Below are 19247 nucleotides of genomic sequence, written 5' to 3'. Positions count from 1 at the left end.
GTGGAATCCCCATTACTGAAAGTTTTTAACAACAGGTTGGACAAAACACCTGTCAGGGATGGTCTAGGTATACTTGATCTGGCATCAGCGCAGAACTTGATGACCTCTTGAGGTCCCTTCCAGCCCTACGCTCGTGGCTGGGTCACAGGCAATCAGACCTAGTAGTCAAAGCCAGAGTTGGCTGTCACAAGACATAAGTCAAGAGTTGGCTGGGTCAGGATACCAAGAGGTCAGCAGCAGGAGACAAACTGGAGATCAGAACCATGAGTCAGATACCAGAAGTCAGGCCAGGGGAGCAGAACTCAGAGACACACAGTCCAGAGCAGAGTGGAGCCCAGTTGTTCGAATAGCTATCAGTTCCTGCTGCTGGTTTACATAAGCCACTCAGCCACTCTGGGCCTCCACCAATTGGACAGAAGGGCAAAGCCTCACACTGGTGCTGGACTTTGTGGGTTCCAGGCAAACTATTGTCAGCAGGCTGCCAGGTGGAGAGCTGGAGCATGATTGCTCCCATGAACCCTGCAGGCCTGAGTTTGAGACCTGTCGGTCATGACGACACCTACATTTGTGTCTTTGAAAATGATGTGGGTCCATGGTTCTTCAACAAGAAAAGTCTTTAATAATTAGGGAGAGTTGAGAGGTATGTTGGGCATCTCCACCAACAGGGGGATGGGAAAAAGGGACAATTGCCCAGGGGTCTGGGTGATTTAAAAGGGCCCAGGGGCCGCCATCCCTTTTAAATTGCCAGGGAAATATTTTTTCCCCAATATGAAAAACAATTTTGGCTAGATTCTCAGCTGGGGTAAATAAGCATAGATCTATTGAGTTCAGTAAAGCTACATTAATTTGCAGCAGCTGAGAATCTGATCCTTACCTGCAAACAAGTGCCAATTAACATAGTACAAGAGGTTTCTGTACTCACAAAGATCAGCAATTGGTCTTCTTTAGACCAACACCAAAAAGCGTAATGGACAAGAATCCAACAGCAACAGCTGTAAAATATTACCAAAAATAAACTATAAGGAGAAAGCATATGATTTAATGGGGTCGGGGTGTACACAGTTTTTACTTATTCCTCAAATCCTTTAAATTGGTATGATGATTTTGCATTTGCACTGCATATTTCATCCCAAAACACTGCAGAAGCTGCTATACAAGTTAAAACAAGGATTTCACTCAGCAACAAAAGGCTTTCCCCTTTGGGGTGCAACATCACCTGTTTAGCATCAGACAACAGCATAACATTTTAGGACAAGAAATTAAAAATATTTTTCTCCTCCTGAAAGTGCAAAAGGATTTTAGGTAATTGCCCAGCTTACAATTTTGCCAGTTATCACCCCTACTCTTATAGAAATGGCCACTAGAGCTTTAAGAATGTGTTTTTCATAAGCATGAATGTAAAACATTCTGCACAAAGAAAGTGTGAGAGCAACTGTAATTGTCCTTATATGCACATACAGTCACATAAGTTCAGTAATGAAAATCAGGTCCTAGGTGACAAGTCTTAGTTTTATGTCTTGTCCAAAAGACAGCACTTCTGTCATGTGGAGACACTGATTTGGTTCTGACTCCGATGGAAGAATTCCACCCATGGAATCACCAGCGGCATTTTGCACAGCACCTGCAGGAACAACTCCCATACAGGCATTAACTAGAGCTGGTAAAATCTCTGTGCAATTAGACTTTTTTTTTTTGGGCTTAAGTTTCAGTGAAAAAGGTGGGAATAAAACTGTTCAGGAACAATCCCTCTCCCTTCCCCCCCATTTTAGATCGTTGCTTGTTACCTTGAGCCCCAAAGCACACTTTTCCCCCTCAAAACACCAAGAAAAGTTAGTCCACAGTACAAGTTAACTGCCTGTTACGCAACGTGTGTAAGACCATCCAATGCATGTTAGAAGGGTTCTGCATGATGGAGGGACTGGCAGTCACACTGTCCACTTTCACAGGTAACCAGCACTCAGCACAGGAATCACAGTAACTAGGCACTATAAATTTGACTCATGGCAGTGCTTAGAACCCCCAAACAGAGATCCGGGCCCCATTGTACTAGTTGTTTATACAAGTTAAAAGAAAAAAAATAAGTGAGATTCTCTGCCCAAGGAAGTTCGCACTCTAGATTGGACATGTGCAGTCTCGCCTATTTTTGTAGGCATGCACCAATGAATCATAACACAATTGCTTTAATTCATAAAGTCTTCCCGAAACTGGTTTGTACTCCTTGTTTCTCTACTATTCCCACTGGGGTAATCCCCAGCTCTGATACCAGGATAGCTTTTCCAAATCCTGCTGCTCCTGCAGAACAAGCATAGAGGGTTGAGAAAATCTCACCGTTACTCTTAAGAACAGTGTCACTGGTGTTGCAGGTGTACACTTTCAGGGAGCAATAGACCAAACTAGGCCACTGTGACACCAGTGCTAGCATCATAGCAGGAGCATTGTGTACACGGACACCGATTTCAGCACTGAGAGTTGTGCTTTTGGAGTGTACTTTTCAAAAGTACTAAGCACCCACAAACGCAGGTGAGGAATAGGAAGTACAAGTGATCAGCACTACAGAAAATTGTGTTCACAGTGGCTACTGTGACTATGATTCACCTACTTTGTTCCAGTTTGTAGGTTTAAACAAAGTCACCACAGAGCAACTAACTTCTGTGAAAATGAACATTTGTAATTGTGAAAAACAGTTTCTCTTTTTGAGGGGCATTGGAAAAAGCAAAAGATTTAAAATGCTACAAATACAGTTTTAACACAACACAACAGAAGTGTCAGTTATGTGAGAAGATTATTACAGATAAGTCATGTAATGCAGGAGAAAGGGGGTTTAAATTAGTGTTGCATAGGAGATCAACATGGCAAACCGGGTGTTTGGATGTCTTGTAAGTTATTTAAGTTTATTAATGATCTGGATGATGGGATAGATGGCACCCTCAGCAAGTTCACAGATGACACTAAGCCGGGGGGGGGGGGGAAGAGGTAGATAGGCTGGAGGGTAGGGATAGGGTCCAGAGTGACCTAGACAAATTGGAGGATTGCGCCAAAAGAAATCTGATGAGGTTCAACAAGGTTAAGTGCGAAGTCCTACACTTAGGACAGAAGAATCCCATGTACCGCTACAGGCTGGGGACCGACTGGCTAAGCATCAATTCTGCAGAAAAGGACTTGGGGATTACAGTGGATGAGAAGCTGGATGAGTAAGCAGTGTGCTCTTGTTGCCAAGAAGGCTAATGGCATATTGGGCTGCATTAGTAGGAGCACTGCCAGCAGATCAAGGAAAGTGATTATTCCCCTCTATTTGGCACTGGTGAGGCCACATCTGGAGTATTGCATCCAGTTTTGGGCTCCACATTACATAAAAGATGTGGACAAATTGGAGAGTCCAGCAGAGGGCAACAAAAATGATCAGGGGGCTGGGTCACATGACTTACAAGGAGAGGCTGAGGGAACTGGGCTTGTTTAGTCTTCAGAAGAGAAGAGTGAGGGGGGATTTGATAGCAGCCTTCAACTACCTGAAGGGGGGTTCCAAAGAGGATGGAGCTCAGCTGTTCTCAGTGGTGGCAGATGACAGATAAAGGAGCAATGGTCTCAAGTTGCAATGCGGGAGGTCTAGGTTGGATATTAGGAAACAGTATTTCAATAGGAGGGTGATGAAGCACTGGAATGGGTTACCTAGGGAGGTGGTGGAATCTCCACCCTTAGAGATTTTTTAAGGCCCAGCTTGACAAAGCCCTGGCTGGGATGATTTAGTTGGTGTTGGTCCTGCTTTGAGCAAGGGGTTGGACTAGATGACCTCCTGAGGGCTCTTCCAACCCTAGTCTTCTATGATTCTATGTCCATTACATTTGTTTTGTCCCTGGTTTAGGTTCTTAAAACAATATGTATTTATTTAATGAAAGTTTTACAGCTCACCTCAACAGTTCTCATTTGCTGAAATAATGAGAATTTCTCTCCACAGAAATAGAAACTGTATATAATCTATTGAGCTATTGTTTTCACTGAAGTCTCTTTTAGAGCAGAGATGAGTTCTGAACCTGAGTGAGCATTTGCCAGTCTTTGCTGAAGAAAGAGCTGTGACTACAGACACTGAACATAGTGAATTGACTGTCTTGGGCTTCTACTTAAAAGTGGTTCCTTCTGGCCAAGTACATAGTATTTTTGCAAAGAAACATGTTTCAATAGCACTTTCAAAAAGGACTTCAGCTTCGAAGACTTTCATTGAGACTATGGGAGATGTTTTCAGGTATACATTGTTATTTTACAGAAAATTATGACAGCCACACCCCAAGGCATGCAACTAGTGCAAATCTTCCAATATCTCCTTAAAAAAAAAGTCTTGGAACTAAGCCATGCCAACCTCTTCACACTTCAGGCAGTATCACAGATCCCATTTCATGGCTTATTTCAAAAAGAAGATTAGAAGGCCTTTTTCCTTTTTGTGTATTAAATGATTTAATTCACAAATGATTCAAGTCAGCATAATTATCCAAAAACAGCATGCTTCCTATATGATTACATTTTGTTCATCCTGATTAAACCATGTTGCACTTGCAAAGTCATCAACTGACGGTGCTTCTTATGTGCTGCAAAGCATGAACCATATATGTAAAAACTCACTCAACTGGAATGTTTGAATGAGTTCAATTTTATAGTAAAAATACATCAGTGGCTTTCTAACTTATTTCATAACAATGCTTCCAAAAGAAAACAATTATATGAACTACATGTGATGGCAGTTTCTAGGGAAAGAAAATTTCATTATTTACTAGTAATCTTATTTATATGGAACCTTATATCCCAGAAGGACCTAAAGAATTTACAGAGACAATAAACATTCTCTCAGCAAGAACTTCTGCACAACATAACAGCAACAGTTCAGGACAAGGGATGAATAATGTGTCCAGTTAAACCAGAGGGGGAATTTAAGGAGACAGAATATAATTAATCTTGTTGGAATCTGGCCACAACAAACAGTGCTAACATCCCTACTCTAGCAAAAAGACTTTAAATGAACACCAAAGTGGACAAGCCCTCTGTTATGCATCTCTTCCTCAAAGATGCTACTTTCTGCAGCAGTGACCTCAGCACTGGGCTGACCAGGCCAACCACTGTTTAGCTTTTGAGATCTGACAAGATCACAGGCTGAGGCACCATGGCTGCAAGCCATAAAAAAATAACTACACTAAGTAACTGGTCCGCGCAATCAGAGGAGGATGTAAACAGTTTACAGCTCACTCCTGGCTTTCACTTTACTAGCCCTCTCTCTCCCCTGGTTTACTGTGTCCATGTTGCTTTTTATGAGCAATTTGATAAATTATATCCAGCAATTTTCTTACAATGATACAAAATATGTAAACTGATTAGCCAATAAACACCAATTACCATTTTTGCCTAGTGTTGAGGTGTTTTTTTTTTTTTACACAGCTGCTACAATAAAAAAAATCATTACAAGATGCAAACATTAGGAACACAGGACTAGGCTGTAACTTTACCACAGGCCCTGAGTAAGAGGAGGTCCCTAGCTGCACTGCCTCAAGAGCAGAGAGAGAATGAATGGTCAGAGTCAATTCCTTCCCTGTTCCCCTCTTGCTGCAGGATGGAGAAGAGAATAATGTGGAATAAGAGCTATTCCCAGTCCCTTGACCCTCTGACCTCCACTCCCTACCAGTTGCTCACAGTGGAGTGAGCAGCCCTTGTTCTCCATGCACCAGATAAAGTCATAATCTGAGCAGGGCCAAGCAAGGAAATAATTGAGAGAGGAGGGACGGGGCTTATCCACCCTCTCTCTCCTGCACAGATTAAATAAGGGCTGTGACAATCTAGCCCATAGGCAGAAGAAGCGACGAGGAGTTATATGGCCTCTTTCTTTTCTTCAGTTGTTAGAAGCACTCTGAACCCATTGTGGCAAGGCACTACAGTGGATGAAGTTTTATTATAGGCAAGGCTGACAATACTGCCTATTATTGAGGCTGTGTGACACTTCCCATTATAAGACCATGTTTTCAGTTGTTTATAACTGACTTTGCCAAACTTTTACCATTTGGCTGAAAAGTTCCATGCTTGGTGTCTAACTCAGATTGACATGTTGTGGGTGGGTTTTTTAAACATTTTATTTATTTTTTTAAAAGGAAAGTGCAACCAAAATGGTTTCGGCCATTTCCCAAGAACCAGATTGGAGAAAAATACACGGTTTTGCCCACGTTAAAATTCCATTGATCTTTCATTTGAAAGCCCCACTGTCCCCATCCTTTGGAGTAGGAGCTTGGAATTTGACAGGCGGCGCCTTTGTCTGAGATGTGGGCCTTTGGCAGTCCTCATGGATATCCCCCCAAATTTGGCCAAGTTATAAGCCTTAAAAGTTCCAGTTCACACACGCTCAATAGAAACTTTGATTTTAGCAGCTTAAAAATCTCTGAAGATACCATCCTCACTGAACACCCTTGAACTCCTCACAGCTCTTAGTGCTGACCAGACTGTGCATGTGCTATCCCAACATTTACTGAACAAGCTCCAAACCCTCACAGCTCCTATATATGACAGGACTGTACATGCATTGGAACGGATATCAGGGAGCGTCTCTCCATGACTTCCACCCGTTCAGTGTAGCAGAGGAAGCTCTCTCATTCCAGTGCACAGAGGACAAAAATTGGACTTGGGGAAAGGGAAAAGGAGGAATTTGGGATAAGGAGTCTGGTGAGACTGGGACTGTAAGGAGAAAGGAGAGAGAAACTGTGGCATGGCAAGGAGACTGGGACCAGGAATCAGTGAGGGAAAAGATGGGAAGCAGACTGGAAACCGGTTGCCTGGGTGGGTGTGGGAACACAGATTGGATAAGGGAGGGAAGACTGGGATTGGCTGGACAAGGAGACTGGAACTCGGAATCAATATTTGGGAAAATATGGGCGAATGGGGGGGGGAGAAGAGAGAGATCAGACAAGAAGCTAGAGTATGAGGGGAGAATTTGAATTAGCTGGACAGAGATTGGAACAAATAAATAGCCAGAATGGGGGAGATCGAGGCAAGGAGCCAGGGAAGAAGTAGGAGGAAAGAATGAGATTGAAATAAGAGCCTGGGAAGAGACTAGGATGGGATCCGGGGGGCGGGGGAGGGAGGGAAAGAGGGTGGCAGGGGACAGACATCATCAAGGAGCCAGGAAGGGGCAACTGGAACTGAATGGGCAAAAAGACTGCGTATGGGGAGGGGGCATAGATTGGGACTCTGACAGCAAGCCGAGGACTGGGACAGCAAGAATGGGACTGGGACAAGGAGCCCAGAGTGGAGAAGAAATAGAACTGGGACAGGGCAAAGTGTTGTCAAGCTCTGAGGGAGGGGTACCTAATCAGTTTAGTGCTATGGAAAATGTTACCTTATGACTCATTAAAATCATCTGTTTTCAAAAAAATACTATGGAGAGAAAGTCTTAAAACAGATCCTATACTATAGTACTTTATATTTAGCATAATTATGGGCTGATTCCCCACTGTTTGCATCTTGTATCCTCAGAATTTAAGCTCTTGGGAGCAGGAGAACTGTCTCACTCTGTATATTGCTTACACAATGGGGCTTGATCTACATGGCCATGTAGATGCAACATACAGATAAGAAATCATTTGCATCTGTGTGAAATGAAAAGAAAATGGGGTTAAATATTGCCATTCTAATTGGGCAGTATCTGATACTTGTGTAGAGGGGATGTGAACAACAAAACAAGGTGCATGCAGGTTTTTTTTGTTTGTTTTTTAAAATATTTAGTTTAGAATGACTATTCTCACATGCCTTCCCATTCATCTAGTTATTATAATATGAAGTAACAGTGACAAGTCGCTATCCCAGTAAAAGAATGGCAAACACAGAAGTACAGAAATCTTCCACTGTTTCTATAAAAAAAACCTCAGTTTGGTGTCAGAGAAGTTAAAGAAAAGTGTATTTTATAATAGGGAGATGGACAAAGTTTTATAGCATGACAATGAAAATGCCAAATCATGATTTTAATAAGCACAATTACAGTACTACACATGCTGTCTAGACAGAGTGGAACGGAATCTACAGTTCTTAATGTAACAATATTTATTATAGGGAACACCCAAAGTAATTATGGTCCTTTTCATATCCTGAGATACACTGAAGCCTGTAAGAGGAAGAGGTGATTTTTTTTTAAATGAGACATAGGAAAGAAAGCCCTGGCTATTACCTATTTATTTTAAAATTTATAATACTTCAACAACCCTAGTAATGTAATCTAAATTCAACCAACATTTTGAATTTCCGTGCTAACTTCACAAGGCAAACTAGCATTTGCTTTTCTTGGATGAGAGTTTAGACTCAATTTATGAGGAAAGTATTTACCAGTCTCAGTCCAGGTAATTATTCACTGCACAAAGCAATTTATAATATTCATACTCTGATTACCAACTTGCAAATCTAGAAGACAAACACCTTTAAAAGGTAAGTGTGCCAAAAAGTTTAACTGTCCCGAAATGACAAGTCTCTGGATGGCGGTAGGGTGGTTTCAGCGTAACTAAATTAAAGCTCTGGAGATGGGAATGTCTTTCCCACTTCCCCTCTCTCTCTGAAAAAGTTATGGTGAAAACAGTACTTAAAAAGCCAGAGGATGCAAAAGATACCTGCAATCTCACTGAGCTGCATCTTTGGTTGCTGGTTTAAAGGCTATTGCTTTGGTCTGATTATGAAGGGACATTTCTTTCTCTTCTTCCTGAACTCTCTAAGGGACAAACACTGAGGTCTGCACTGAAGTCAATGGCAAAACTAATGACTTCATGAAGCCAAGGTTTCCCTCAGTGGAAGTCAGATGTAATGAAGAATTTCCTACAGTTTCTTCATTCCAGAATTGGGAGGGGAAGTGTGCCTTTTAGGTAACAGTGAGATAATGGAAATAATCTATACATATATTTCATTATTATATTATTTGTGGATTGTTACCACTTTACTGAGTTTTATGGAAAGCTCCATAAAGCAGAAGCATGTTTATTCATTTACGATTTTAAAGATGTAGCAGATAGTACATAGCTTACAAATGGGCTAAGATAATAAATTCCATCAGGCAAGTGGGTGGGCTTTGCCATTGATGTTCATGACTGTTAGTGTTCCATAAATTCTTCAGTTCATGGAGTAAGCCTGTTTATTGTATTTATCATTCCTCTCCAGTGTAGGAGAATTAGCACAGGATAATAAAAGCAACCTTGTAAATGTTAATGATCACCAGAAATAAGCATTAAGCACATTTTCTCTTTCCTGATGTGTATTCTTCAGTTAATCTAAAATAAAAGTCATGCCTCAGTTTAGGTACACATTTTGCTTATCAAGTAGTCATCCCTACCTTCAATGGTTATGATTTCAGAAACTGCCGGTGTTCAGGTATCCTGATTATGTAGGCATTGTATCTAGAGTAGGGTACTTTACCATATTTACTAGAGTATTTGATAGGAAGTCTGAAAGACTGAGTTTCTCATCCCCGCTTCAGCCCCTGAACAACAAGCAAAAGGGTCAGAGAAGCATCAAGGGGACCTAAAACCCCAAATCTGATCAGACGAGAATTTTCCAGCAAAGCAAGTGTCAAAGACAGACACAGACTGTCTTTTGAGTACCCCTTTACAAGCCACAGCACCAACAGTGTTACAGGGACAGGGTAGGAATAGGAAGGGGTGGGTTGGGTGTGAAGGAACTGGAGTGCTGCCGCCTATAGACATATCTGGGAAGCTGCCTAACCACCCCCAGGACAGTCCAGAATTGAATGGGTCAAAGGTGGCATAAAGCCAACTTCACCCATCCTCCCACTGGGATACCTCTCTTAGCCACAGACAGAATCTCACCCTCTATATCCAGTGCCAGCACAACACTTCTGACAAATAAAATGTACTAATGTAACTACTAATGGAGATTATAGCCTGATTTTGTGCCGATTGGAGTCAATAGCTAAGCTCTGTGTCTGCAGTGGAGCAAGATCAGACACAATCTCTAACCACCTTTCATTCAATGTTTAAAGCATTAACAGGTTCACAAAAAGGATCCATCTATATGTCTGAATCACTTCACCGGCTGCTGAATTGCAGCACTTTTGGATGACAAGGTAGCAGCTACAACGGATGTAAAACATAAGGGGAAAATCATCAATTTCTTTTCCTGTTTTCCTTGCCATTTCAAGGTCAGTAATTTAACACATCATAGCAAAGTGACAATAGTTCAGGACAAGAGATGAATACCACATTCAAAAGGAAAATAGAGTGGAATTTTAGACAGCATCAGGTAATCGATCAATTCGAACTGAGCCAGGACATCAAGACCCACTCTCTAATTCATGTGAAAAGTGTCAAGTTTAAAAAAAAAAGGAGTACTTGTGGCACCTTAGAGACTAAACTTGAGCTTTTGTTAGTCTCTAAGGTGGCCACAAGTACTCCTTTTCTTTTTGCGAATACAGACTAACACAGCTGCTACTCTGAAACCTATCAAGTTTTAAATTACTCTAAGTGCCAGAGCCATAGGTTAAACATGCTACTCCCAAAGCTACATCTGCAGAACATAGTGGTCTTTGGCATCGAACATAGCCATCAATTCAATACTGACTGCATCACTTGCTGGATCAAAGCGACTTCTTACAGTATCATTGGAGGTCTCCATCCCAGTACTGGCTGGATCTCAACTCTACTTTGGCTTATGAAACCTGGTGAGCACTAATGGTGAAATTTGCCCGTGCTTAGAATCAGCACATGGCCCATGCATCCCTTACTTCCTCAAAGGATGGTTTCAAGTGGGATTTCAGTAGTGCATAGGTCTTGTACTAGTTCTCAGCACAGGGGTGAATTTCACCATAAGAGATTACTAATGTCAGAAAAGTATTGCTTTAAAAACATTTAAATTATATTTTGCAACATGCTTTGAGAAACAAACCCAGCAAATTGAAAAGAGGAACTGTAAGCAAAACAGCTTTCTAAGTATTTGTTCTTTTTGTCTTTTACTCCCAGGAGAGACTCCACATTCCTGGTTCTATTGAGGTGACACCACTGATGAACACACATATTGCACCTGATGAAAGAGGTCTAAGATTTTGCTTGTACTGTGCATCATTGGCCCTTATCTACAGAAACTGCAGCTGTTCTAGGACAAGATTTAAAAAAAAAAAAAAAAGGACAATCTCCTTAGAAGATTAGTAGTTGTTTTGTGGCAAGGCAAATGTAGATAAACAAATGTACTGTACACAGTCAACTACATATGAGCCAAGGAGGCTAAATCATTTTGGCAAATGAAAAAACCAAGGATACTGTAACTTTTTTTTTTTTTGGTAAAAATACAAAATAGATAATTCTGGCAAGCAGATTTTATACACAACAACAACAACTTATTACTCAAGCACACTTACTAATTTTGTTTATGTTCTTCAACTTGTTCCCAGCATTAAAAACCCTTAGTTTTGTTTGCATGAAAGAGGTTAGAGGATAAAATTGATATTTCTTAGCAGCATTTATCATCAGAAGATACAGGGAGATCTGAAGACTCTGAAGAATTAACATTCAATCAGTGTTAATGTAATTAAGACCAATTCTAACCCTCTTATTTCTCAGGTCCTCAGAGCTTTCTTTTACATCAAAGACACATTAAAAAGGTGCCTTTTATATCAGAGTGAAACCTTCCATCTGAGCCTCCATGTTCCATCTCCAACATTGATAGCAAGCATGTTACAGATATAGACTAGAGCATGCATCTGTCTGACCAAGAATACTTCCACAAATTAATTTATAAACTGAAAGAGGAACATAAATGAGGAAGTTGAATACACTTACTGAGAATAGACTTAGGACAGAAAAACTATTAGATGAGAAAAAATACAGTTTTCTATTTAACTGCAATGAAGGTTAACACAAATTTAAAATGTACTGAATGGTTAACTACACCTTTATACTTCTCTAGCAAAAAAGCACTTCTAATCAGTCTGTAGTTAACTGGTTTTCACCGACTTCCTTTTTCTATGCTGCCTTGATGCTGTGTATGCAGAGTTTCATTTAAATGTCAACAAGCTTCCTTGATGTTCTCACGTACACAAGCCCAGGCAAAATGGGTTTTGTTCAGGTTCTAGTTAATCACCCCAAATTCCATTACTAAACCCAAACGTAAAATAAATCTGTTGCTATGCCTTGCCTCCTTCTGCTCCCCCAAAGTGGTCATAGTTTGCTTTATTTCAGAAATTTTTAAGCTTTGTAGCAATGACTGCTAATTTAGGGAACATCCTAACTCTTAATCCTAGGATTTAAAAAAAAAAATCTTAGTATGAAAGAATAATCTGTGACCATGACTACTTCTCTTAGTTTAAGTTATGTAGGGTTGAAGTTTCCCAGCTAAACCTATAGTGCTGCTCTTTAATCTCCGTTTCTAGCAGCGTAAGAATATTCTCTTCTCCCCCCCGCCCCACCACATAAATCTGCCCCTCTGCTTTTGAAGTAATGATTTCTGACTGTTCCATTTTTCTAGGTCAGTTTCCTCATGTGTGTAGCGATATCACACTGGATAGTTTCCGATCTATGGATAGTCTAATTGTGCTGACATCCATACTGATTGCTAGTGACTTGCAACACAAGGTTCAGCAGAAACTCAATCACTGTTAAACATATGAAGTTGCATAAATATTTATAAAATAACCTTTAAGCACAATAGAGGGTCTAATTTCATTAGGTTTCTGGCCATAGATTGGTATCATTCCTTCCCTCCACCCCTCCAGAATTACTATTCACAGTAGCATAAATTATGCAAACATGTCCAGGAGATTTCCAGTGCCACAGCCCCAGAGCATAGTCTATTTGTGATTATTAAATCAAACTTGTTTCTGTTGCATGGGAGAGGTCATTCTGAAGGAACAAGCAGTGTTATCAAGAACTAATTATGTTGATCCATTGACAAGATTACATTTATTAAAAGCTGGCCTGGGAAGTATTTAGGAAAAGATCTTTTTAAAGGCTGCACTTTGAAAATAAAGCTTAAGATACATATTTGGCAAACCTCTTCATCTGAGGCTGGCAGAAGTTGAGGGCAAATATGTTTAAATGAGGAAATTCTAACATATAAGCAAAGGCTACCTGGCATTTTTCACATCTGTGAAATGATTTCTTGGTTGATAGGTTGGTTCCTAAACATTTGGCTTAGGTCTGTTGGCTTTAATGGGAGTTTTTGGTGTACGAGGATGATATGACTGGGCTCACTGGGGGTATCTATGGGTGCTTTGGTAGAGGCTTCCTTGAAATCATGCCTCAAAATTGCAAAAGCCTTTTAATACAATCCACAGACAAAGAGCTTCATTTGGTGTTAGTTAAGGTTGCTCTCATCAATAAACTCACCCATAAAATAAAAAAATAGGCAATACAAAGTTAAGGATTAAAAGGTTACAAAGTCAAGCACTCTCAAGTTAGGAAACATCAAAATGAACAGCGCCCATTCAACCTTAATTTGGCCTTTTTGTGTGTACGCATTCATGATATAGCACTTAATTACACGCAGAAGTGACTACCTGCAAAAAGTTTGGTGTATGTGACTTGCCCAGCAACACAAAGGAACTCGGTGACAGAAGCAGGGATAGAATTCTAGACTCCAGGGCAAGGCATTCAACCGTCCTAATCACGAGACCATCCTTTCTCTTCCTGCAGTCCCATTTCATTCACTACAAACCTTCCAACTTCTGCAACAAATGAGGCAGATGTCTACAGAAAACATACCGGTACTCTATTCTCTTTGTGAAGTGCCATATTTCACCACTCAGTGCCATGACAACCAATATATTGACAGTAATTAAACTAAACTGTACTAAGACAAAACATGGTTTGTGTGCTTTTCCCCTGTAACTTCAATTTTACTGGAGTTTCTAAATGACTCTTAAAAATTGTGTAACAGAAAACTTGAGTAGGGACTCATCTATAAATTTTTGCTTTTTTAAAAAGGTAAATTTTCAGAAAGCCACAGTCCCCTATTTGTAAGAAGCACCTAACAATATACATGAAAAGGAGCTATAATTTTGTATCTTATTTTCCCATAACACTTCAGGAAAGTAACAATTACCATTTGAAAAGGAACAATATAACTTACTACCAACAGATCTAAAGGACCACAGAAGGAGTTTATCAAAACAGTACGATTTCATTACAGTTCCTCATGACCCTTCTTATAACCTAGTCTCAGATAAGTCAGTTATCAAAGGCAGCTGCTGCCATGAGAATGGCAATAGTGACTCTCCCCAAGTATGCAAATGAAATGGAAGGAGGGCGTGATGAGTGGCTGATTATCTCTCATGTCACAATATTACTGCTGAGCAGATGCAGGGGCAGTAAGTGTGCATGGGGTAAAACTAGGAAAATCAAGTTTTTTTTTTGACATTCCAGTCTTTCCAAAATTCCTAAAAAAAACATAAAATACACACTGGAGATCATTTCACACACACATTAAATTAGCGGCTGGAATTTGGTTCAAATTCCCCGTGGCATATTTACAAAGAAGGACTCTGAGAAACATTAAGCACTGTTATGGGGACCCTGTAAAATAGAAAAAATTCTTACGCAACCCTAAGAATGGTCTCACATTCTCCTTCACTCCTCCTTCACTAACAAGTCCTTAGTTCAGGTGTCATTTGTTCGGGAGCTCCAATACCTAAATAGTGCAGGGGAAACGAGATGTATAATACTATCAACTGCTCATGGAAACATGCAACCAACCCTGTGAGGGAGATACAGTTTCTCAAAACCTTTGATTTAAATTTTATTTGTGTGTGCTCTGTTCCCAATTTGAAATTATAAACTTAGAAAAAGGAAAGATTCTTTTAAACCTATCTGCTGTAATGGTGTTTTCTTGTTTTTTACACTGCGCCACAGAATCATAGGAATTAAAGAAAGGAGAAGATCTATTTGGACCCATCCCATCTGTCCTTGGCTACTAACAGGAGCGACTGTAGCTGTCAGAAAACCTTCTCAGTGATGCTATACCAATAGTAATTTCATCATTGTTTGATAGGATTTGTCTTCTATTTCCTCCGGAACAGAACAAGGGTGAATTGGTGGGTGGCAGCAAATGCTGTCTAATGTACCTTTTTGGCATTTTTCACATCTGCTTATCTTTTGTTTTCATAGTAGAATACACACTTTTTAGTTCTAATTTCCACTCTAGTAGAGCACCCGAGTATCAGGCACTATATATTTGTGCCTCTAACACAATACGTATGATGAACTCACTTTCAAACTCTATTACAATGTTACAAATAAATTATGTAAATTGTGTGTATGAGTGGGAGATAATTTTAAAGAGAACTCTGATTAAGAGACATCAAATATGCTAAAATATAAAATCCATTACATTTTTCCAAGAACAGATAATTTATTCAATATGATGTTAAGAGTGTTATCTATATCAGCGTGCTTTTACCATCCAACTCAGGACAACAAACTATTTCAAATGCTAGTACAATGGTAATAGATGCCATGAGAAAGCAGCCTAGTGAATATACGAAGATGCTGAAAACTTTAAAATGAATAATCTTGTTCTGAAGTAAGTGGTTTATTAACCTATTGTACTAAACATTGCTTTAGGATGGCTACATATTTGCCCTTTCACTATTAGGCAATGAGGTCTTGATCCTGCAAGGGAATGAGTACTGAATTCAATGAGAATGGAGAGTGCTCAGTTTGCAGGGTCAGTCCCTTAATGACTACTCTTCAGAGGTAGGTTTTGTGGTTTTTCAAGTGTTTGATTACAATGAATTAGAATGTTTGGCAAGTTTGTTCGTAGGTTGCAATAAATATCCTATGAAAAGCCAGTACTGCAAGACTGAGTTCAACAAAGGGTTCAACCACATGAAGTCTATGTATCCACTGTAACAGGTGTGTTTTTCATTTTCATCCAAGTCTGCAACAAAAAAAATCTCCAGTCAGGACGTTGCATTCACTTTTTGGTTTCACAGCGTGTAACAATGCTCTTACTGAAGAGACATATTGTACAGCGCAGCACAGAAACCAGGCTGCTTGAAGAAATGAGAGACCTAGAAATGATCTCTGCTAGATGTAAACAGCATTTCCAGTCATTCACAAATGAAATAATACAAACAGAGATTAAGCAGAGTCTGATAACCCTAAGTGAAAGCAGAATATTCAAAGTGATGGTATCTGTGATGGCAAAAAAAATTCTATTGGGTAATCTACTTCTCAAACAATTCTTCCAAAAAAAAAAAAAAAAGGATTTGGTCCAGATGACATTTTGAAGCCAGTACTTGGTAAACAGACATTTTTCTCAGGATACTCAAAGTATGTTTATATGGGATATTGTTTAGTTAACTTTCAATACAAGTTACAGCTGAAGCAAATTGGCTACCCACACCGCAGTGATACTTCTCTGTCCAATGAATTATCTAGACTACTGTGGTTCACTCCAACCTTGGTATTTTGTTTATTCAATGCAAGACTCCCACACCAATATACTCTATGGTAATTGTTTATCCCCTAAGCCACTGTAGATCATGAGTGTAGCAAAAAATTCTCATCAGCTTCACACATCAGGGCTCTTTTGGAGTGTTAGCATCAGTGTATGTGCAGCTTTTATTTATTTTTTGACAGCTTACTCTAATCCAAAAGCAGAGTTTTTCATGGTTCTCCCTTGCTAATAGATTTATCAATGGCTAGGAGGAATGTTTTATAGACTTTCTATCTTACACAAGTGTAGCAGAGTTTCCAATTCCTCTTCTGAAATAAAACCTGGAAACCCTTTGCTCCAATTTAATTTCAGCTATGAGGGCAAAGCAGGAAATAAAATTTGCAACAGGCAGGTATGTGCATTTTTATGTTTGGTATTTGTGGCAGGTAGAGTCCTGTTGGCTCTATATCATTGGTATCCACTGAAACCTTTAATACCAGTTGGCTAAATTATGAACTCCTTACACATACTGATGAGTAGTTTACTCACATGAGTAATCTCATAAATTTCAGCAGGACAATTCATCTGTTCTTTACAAAGTGACTAACTACCTTAGCATGGTAATTAAAAAGGTGATTAAGGCAATCAATGGAGCTGATTAGACTTAGACCCAGACCATGGCTGGCTCTGTACAAGTGCCCAAAGCGGTGAGAGAGGTGCACAAGGAACTTTCTGCTTCCTTACAGAGAAGACAGCCTGGCCAGGAATCAGTCATTGCTCTCCTTAAAGCTCCAAGGACCACTCCTGCTCTGACTGAAAACACTGACAAAAACCATGACTGGCTTTAATGGGTGCAGGATTCATCCCTGACCTATGAAGAGAGGGAATCAAAGAATAGGAATTTTAGGCTGAATATCAGGGCACAATGTGGAAAAGACCCCTCAAATGGAAACCCTATCACCTGAGACATTTGAAACTACTTTACGCTAGACAAAGCACTAGGAAAATTGACTGCAATCAGGGGGTTGATTGGAACCTGAGCAACGTAATGGATTAGGTGACTTAATTGGTATTTTCAGTCCATAATTTCTATTGTATTTTTACCCTTTCCAGATAGCTCCTATAGCCAGGATCATTCAGACCTTCAGTCCAGCCATGAAAGGAGGCAAGCAGCCATTTTTAGAAGAGATCTGCTACCTCTCAATATATTGGGCAATAGAATATGTATATATTGAGTAAGCCCAGTCAGGTAAAAGTGTGAATCAGCAGCATTATGGTAAACTGCCACATTCTAAATCCCAAATTAGATCACTCCTTTACTGAATCTGTTGCTTTTTGCTGTCAATCTCACCACTAATTTACTAACCCCCCCAAGCTAACAAAATAGAAGGGTTTTATTCCCACCCCATCCAAAACACTTCCAAGCAACATTGCATGCTGTCATAAGATAAAACAAACATCCTCTAACACAGAAGGTCCCTTTTCTTTTTCATCTGGTACTGTTTTTGTTATCCTTACATACCCTCAACTCACTCAAGAAAGGAGTACCCTGGAGTAGTTTGGCTGGCATGAAGGTAGGAAAAGACAAGGGTCTTAACTTCTGTTTCCAGGTTGAGGTAGGAACTCGAGGTGGAAGACAGAGCCTGAAAAGGAAACAAACCACAAAGTGTGTTAAACCCAGAATATAAACTTTGATATCCAGCACCCCAAACATGGGAGCACAAGATTTGCAAATTATAGGTCAAGTTCTTATTTCTCCCACTATCTAAACAGGGAAAGTACAACTTCAACACAATGGAAAAATAAGGACATGAGCTGCATTCATTTGTTCTGTAGTCTCAGAGGATGGCCTGTTAATGATCAAGGTTCTTGAAGGCCTTGTTGACCACAGCATGGGTTCCTGGTAACTTTCATAAAGGGGAGATTTGCTCAAGGCTTCATTAATTCCAGCAAATTCAAATTCAAGCATATTGCTTAAAGCACTTTTCTGCATTAGCCCACACATTTAACTGATACTATTTTTTGTGTTAAGTTTTTGTTAGTACACTCAGACATGGATCTTGAGAAAACATTGTTTTGAATAACATTCTTGATTCCCCTTAGTCTATCATAAAGGTCAAAAGGCATGGCATCAAAAAAGCCTTCTCTTTCAAATATATAATTATCCATCTCTAGCATCTGATCAATCAAGTGAACCATTAAGCTTATCTTTGAGTAAAAAGAAAAGGAGTACTTGTGGCACCTTAGAGACTAACAAATTTATTTGAGCGTGAGCTACAACTCACTTCATCGGATGCTGTAGCTCATGAAAGCTTATGCTCAAATAAATTTGTTAGTCTCTAAGGTGCCACAAGTACTCCTTTTCTTTTTACGAATACAGACTAACACGGCTGCTACTCTGAAACCTTTGAGAGAGAGTGTTATTTACATCTTAGCCTGGACCTTGATCAGACAGGTTTCCACTGTTAAGTCAGAAACCACCTTGCACTCGTGCACACTAAAAGATTGTCATTTGCATTCTGATAGCTCTACTGAGATTTAAAGCTGATGGAATAAATTTTGGAGACACTGATGCAAAAAATAAATAAAAACAAGCATCATTAAAACATCAAACTGGCAGCAGGATGGTCAACCCTTCTGCCTCACAGCCAAGACTTGGTTAATCCTGCTAATCAGAGGAATGCTGCAAGTCCTTGGAGTAAAATACTGGGATTGGTCCATCATCTCTCCATGGCAACCTAGTCTTGCTTAGCATCTGTTTATAAATTTTAAAGCTCTGGAACTTACAAGATATCTTGCTTTAATTCATGTTGATCAATTGTCCATCATTCAATACACCTACTGTTATGTGAATGAGCTATGGT

The 19247-nt window shown here is 39.8% G+C and overlaps 1 protein-coding gene across 10 annotated transcripts in view; it reads right to left on the bottom strand.

Moving 5' to 3' along the window:
* The window catches only part of SULF2 (sulfatase 2), a 238962-nt gene that overhangs the window by 156837 nt on the left and 62878 nt on the right, over positions 1-19247 (bottom strand). For 5 of the 10 annotated variants that reach the window (XM_043495701.1, XM_043495699.1, XM_038369010.2 and 2 more), the window contains one exon: positions 17917-18026. The exons of 1 other annotated variant lie outside the window; for it this stretch is intronic. Coding sequence is in view for 2 of the 9 variants with exons in the window: in XM_038369007.2 (XP_038224935.1) it covers positions 17917-18026 (110 nt within the window). In the remaining 7 variants the exon portion in view is untranslated. Of the gene's footprint in view, positions 1-17905; positions 18027-19247 lie in introns of all 10 variants that reach the window. 4 more of the 10 variants (XM_043495703.1, XM_043495702.1, XM_038369009.2 and 1 more) reach the window with 1 other exon arrangement.

This window comes from Dermochelys coriacea, chromosome 13 (assembly GCF_009764565.3).
Source record: "Dermochelys coriacea isolate rDerCor1 chromosome 13, rDerCor1.pri.v4, whole genome shotgun sequence".
NCBI classification, from domain to species: domain Eukaryota; kingdom Metazoa; phylum Chordata; order Testudines; family Dermochelyidae; genus Dermochelys; species Dermochelys coriacea.
This window is presented reverse-complemented; position numbering and strand designations above follow the sequence as displayed.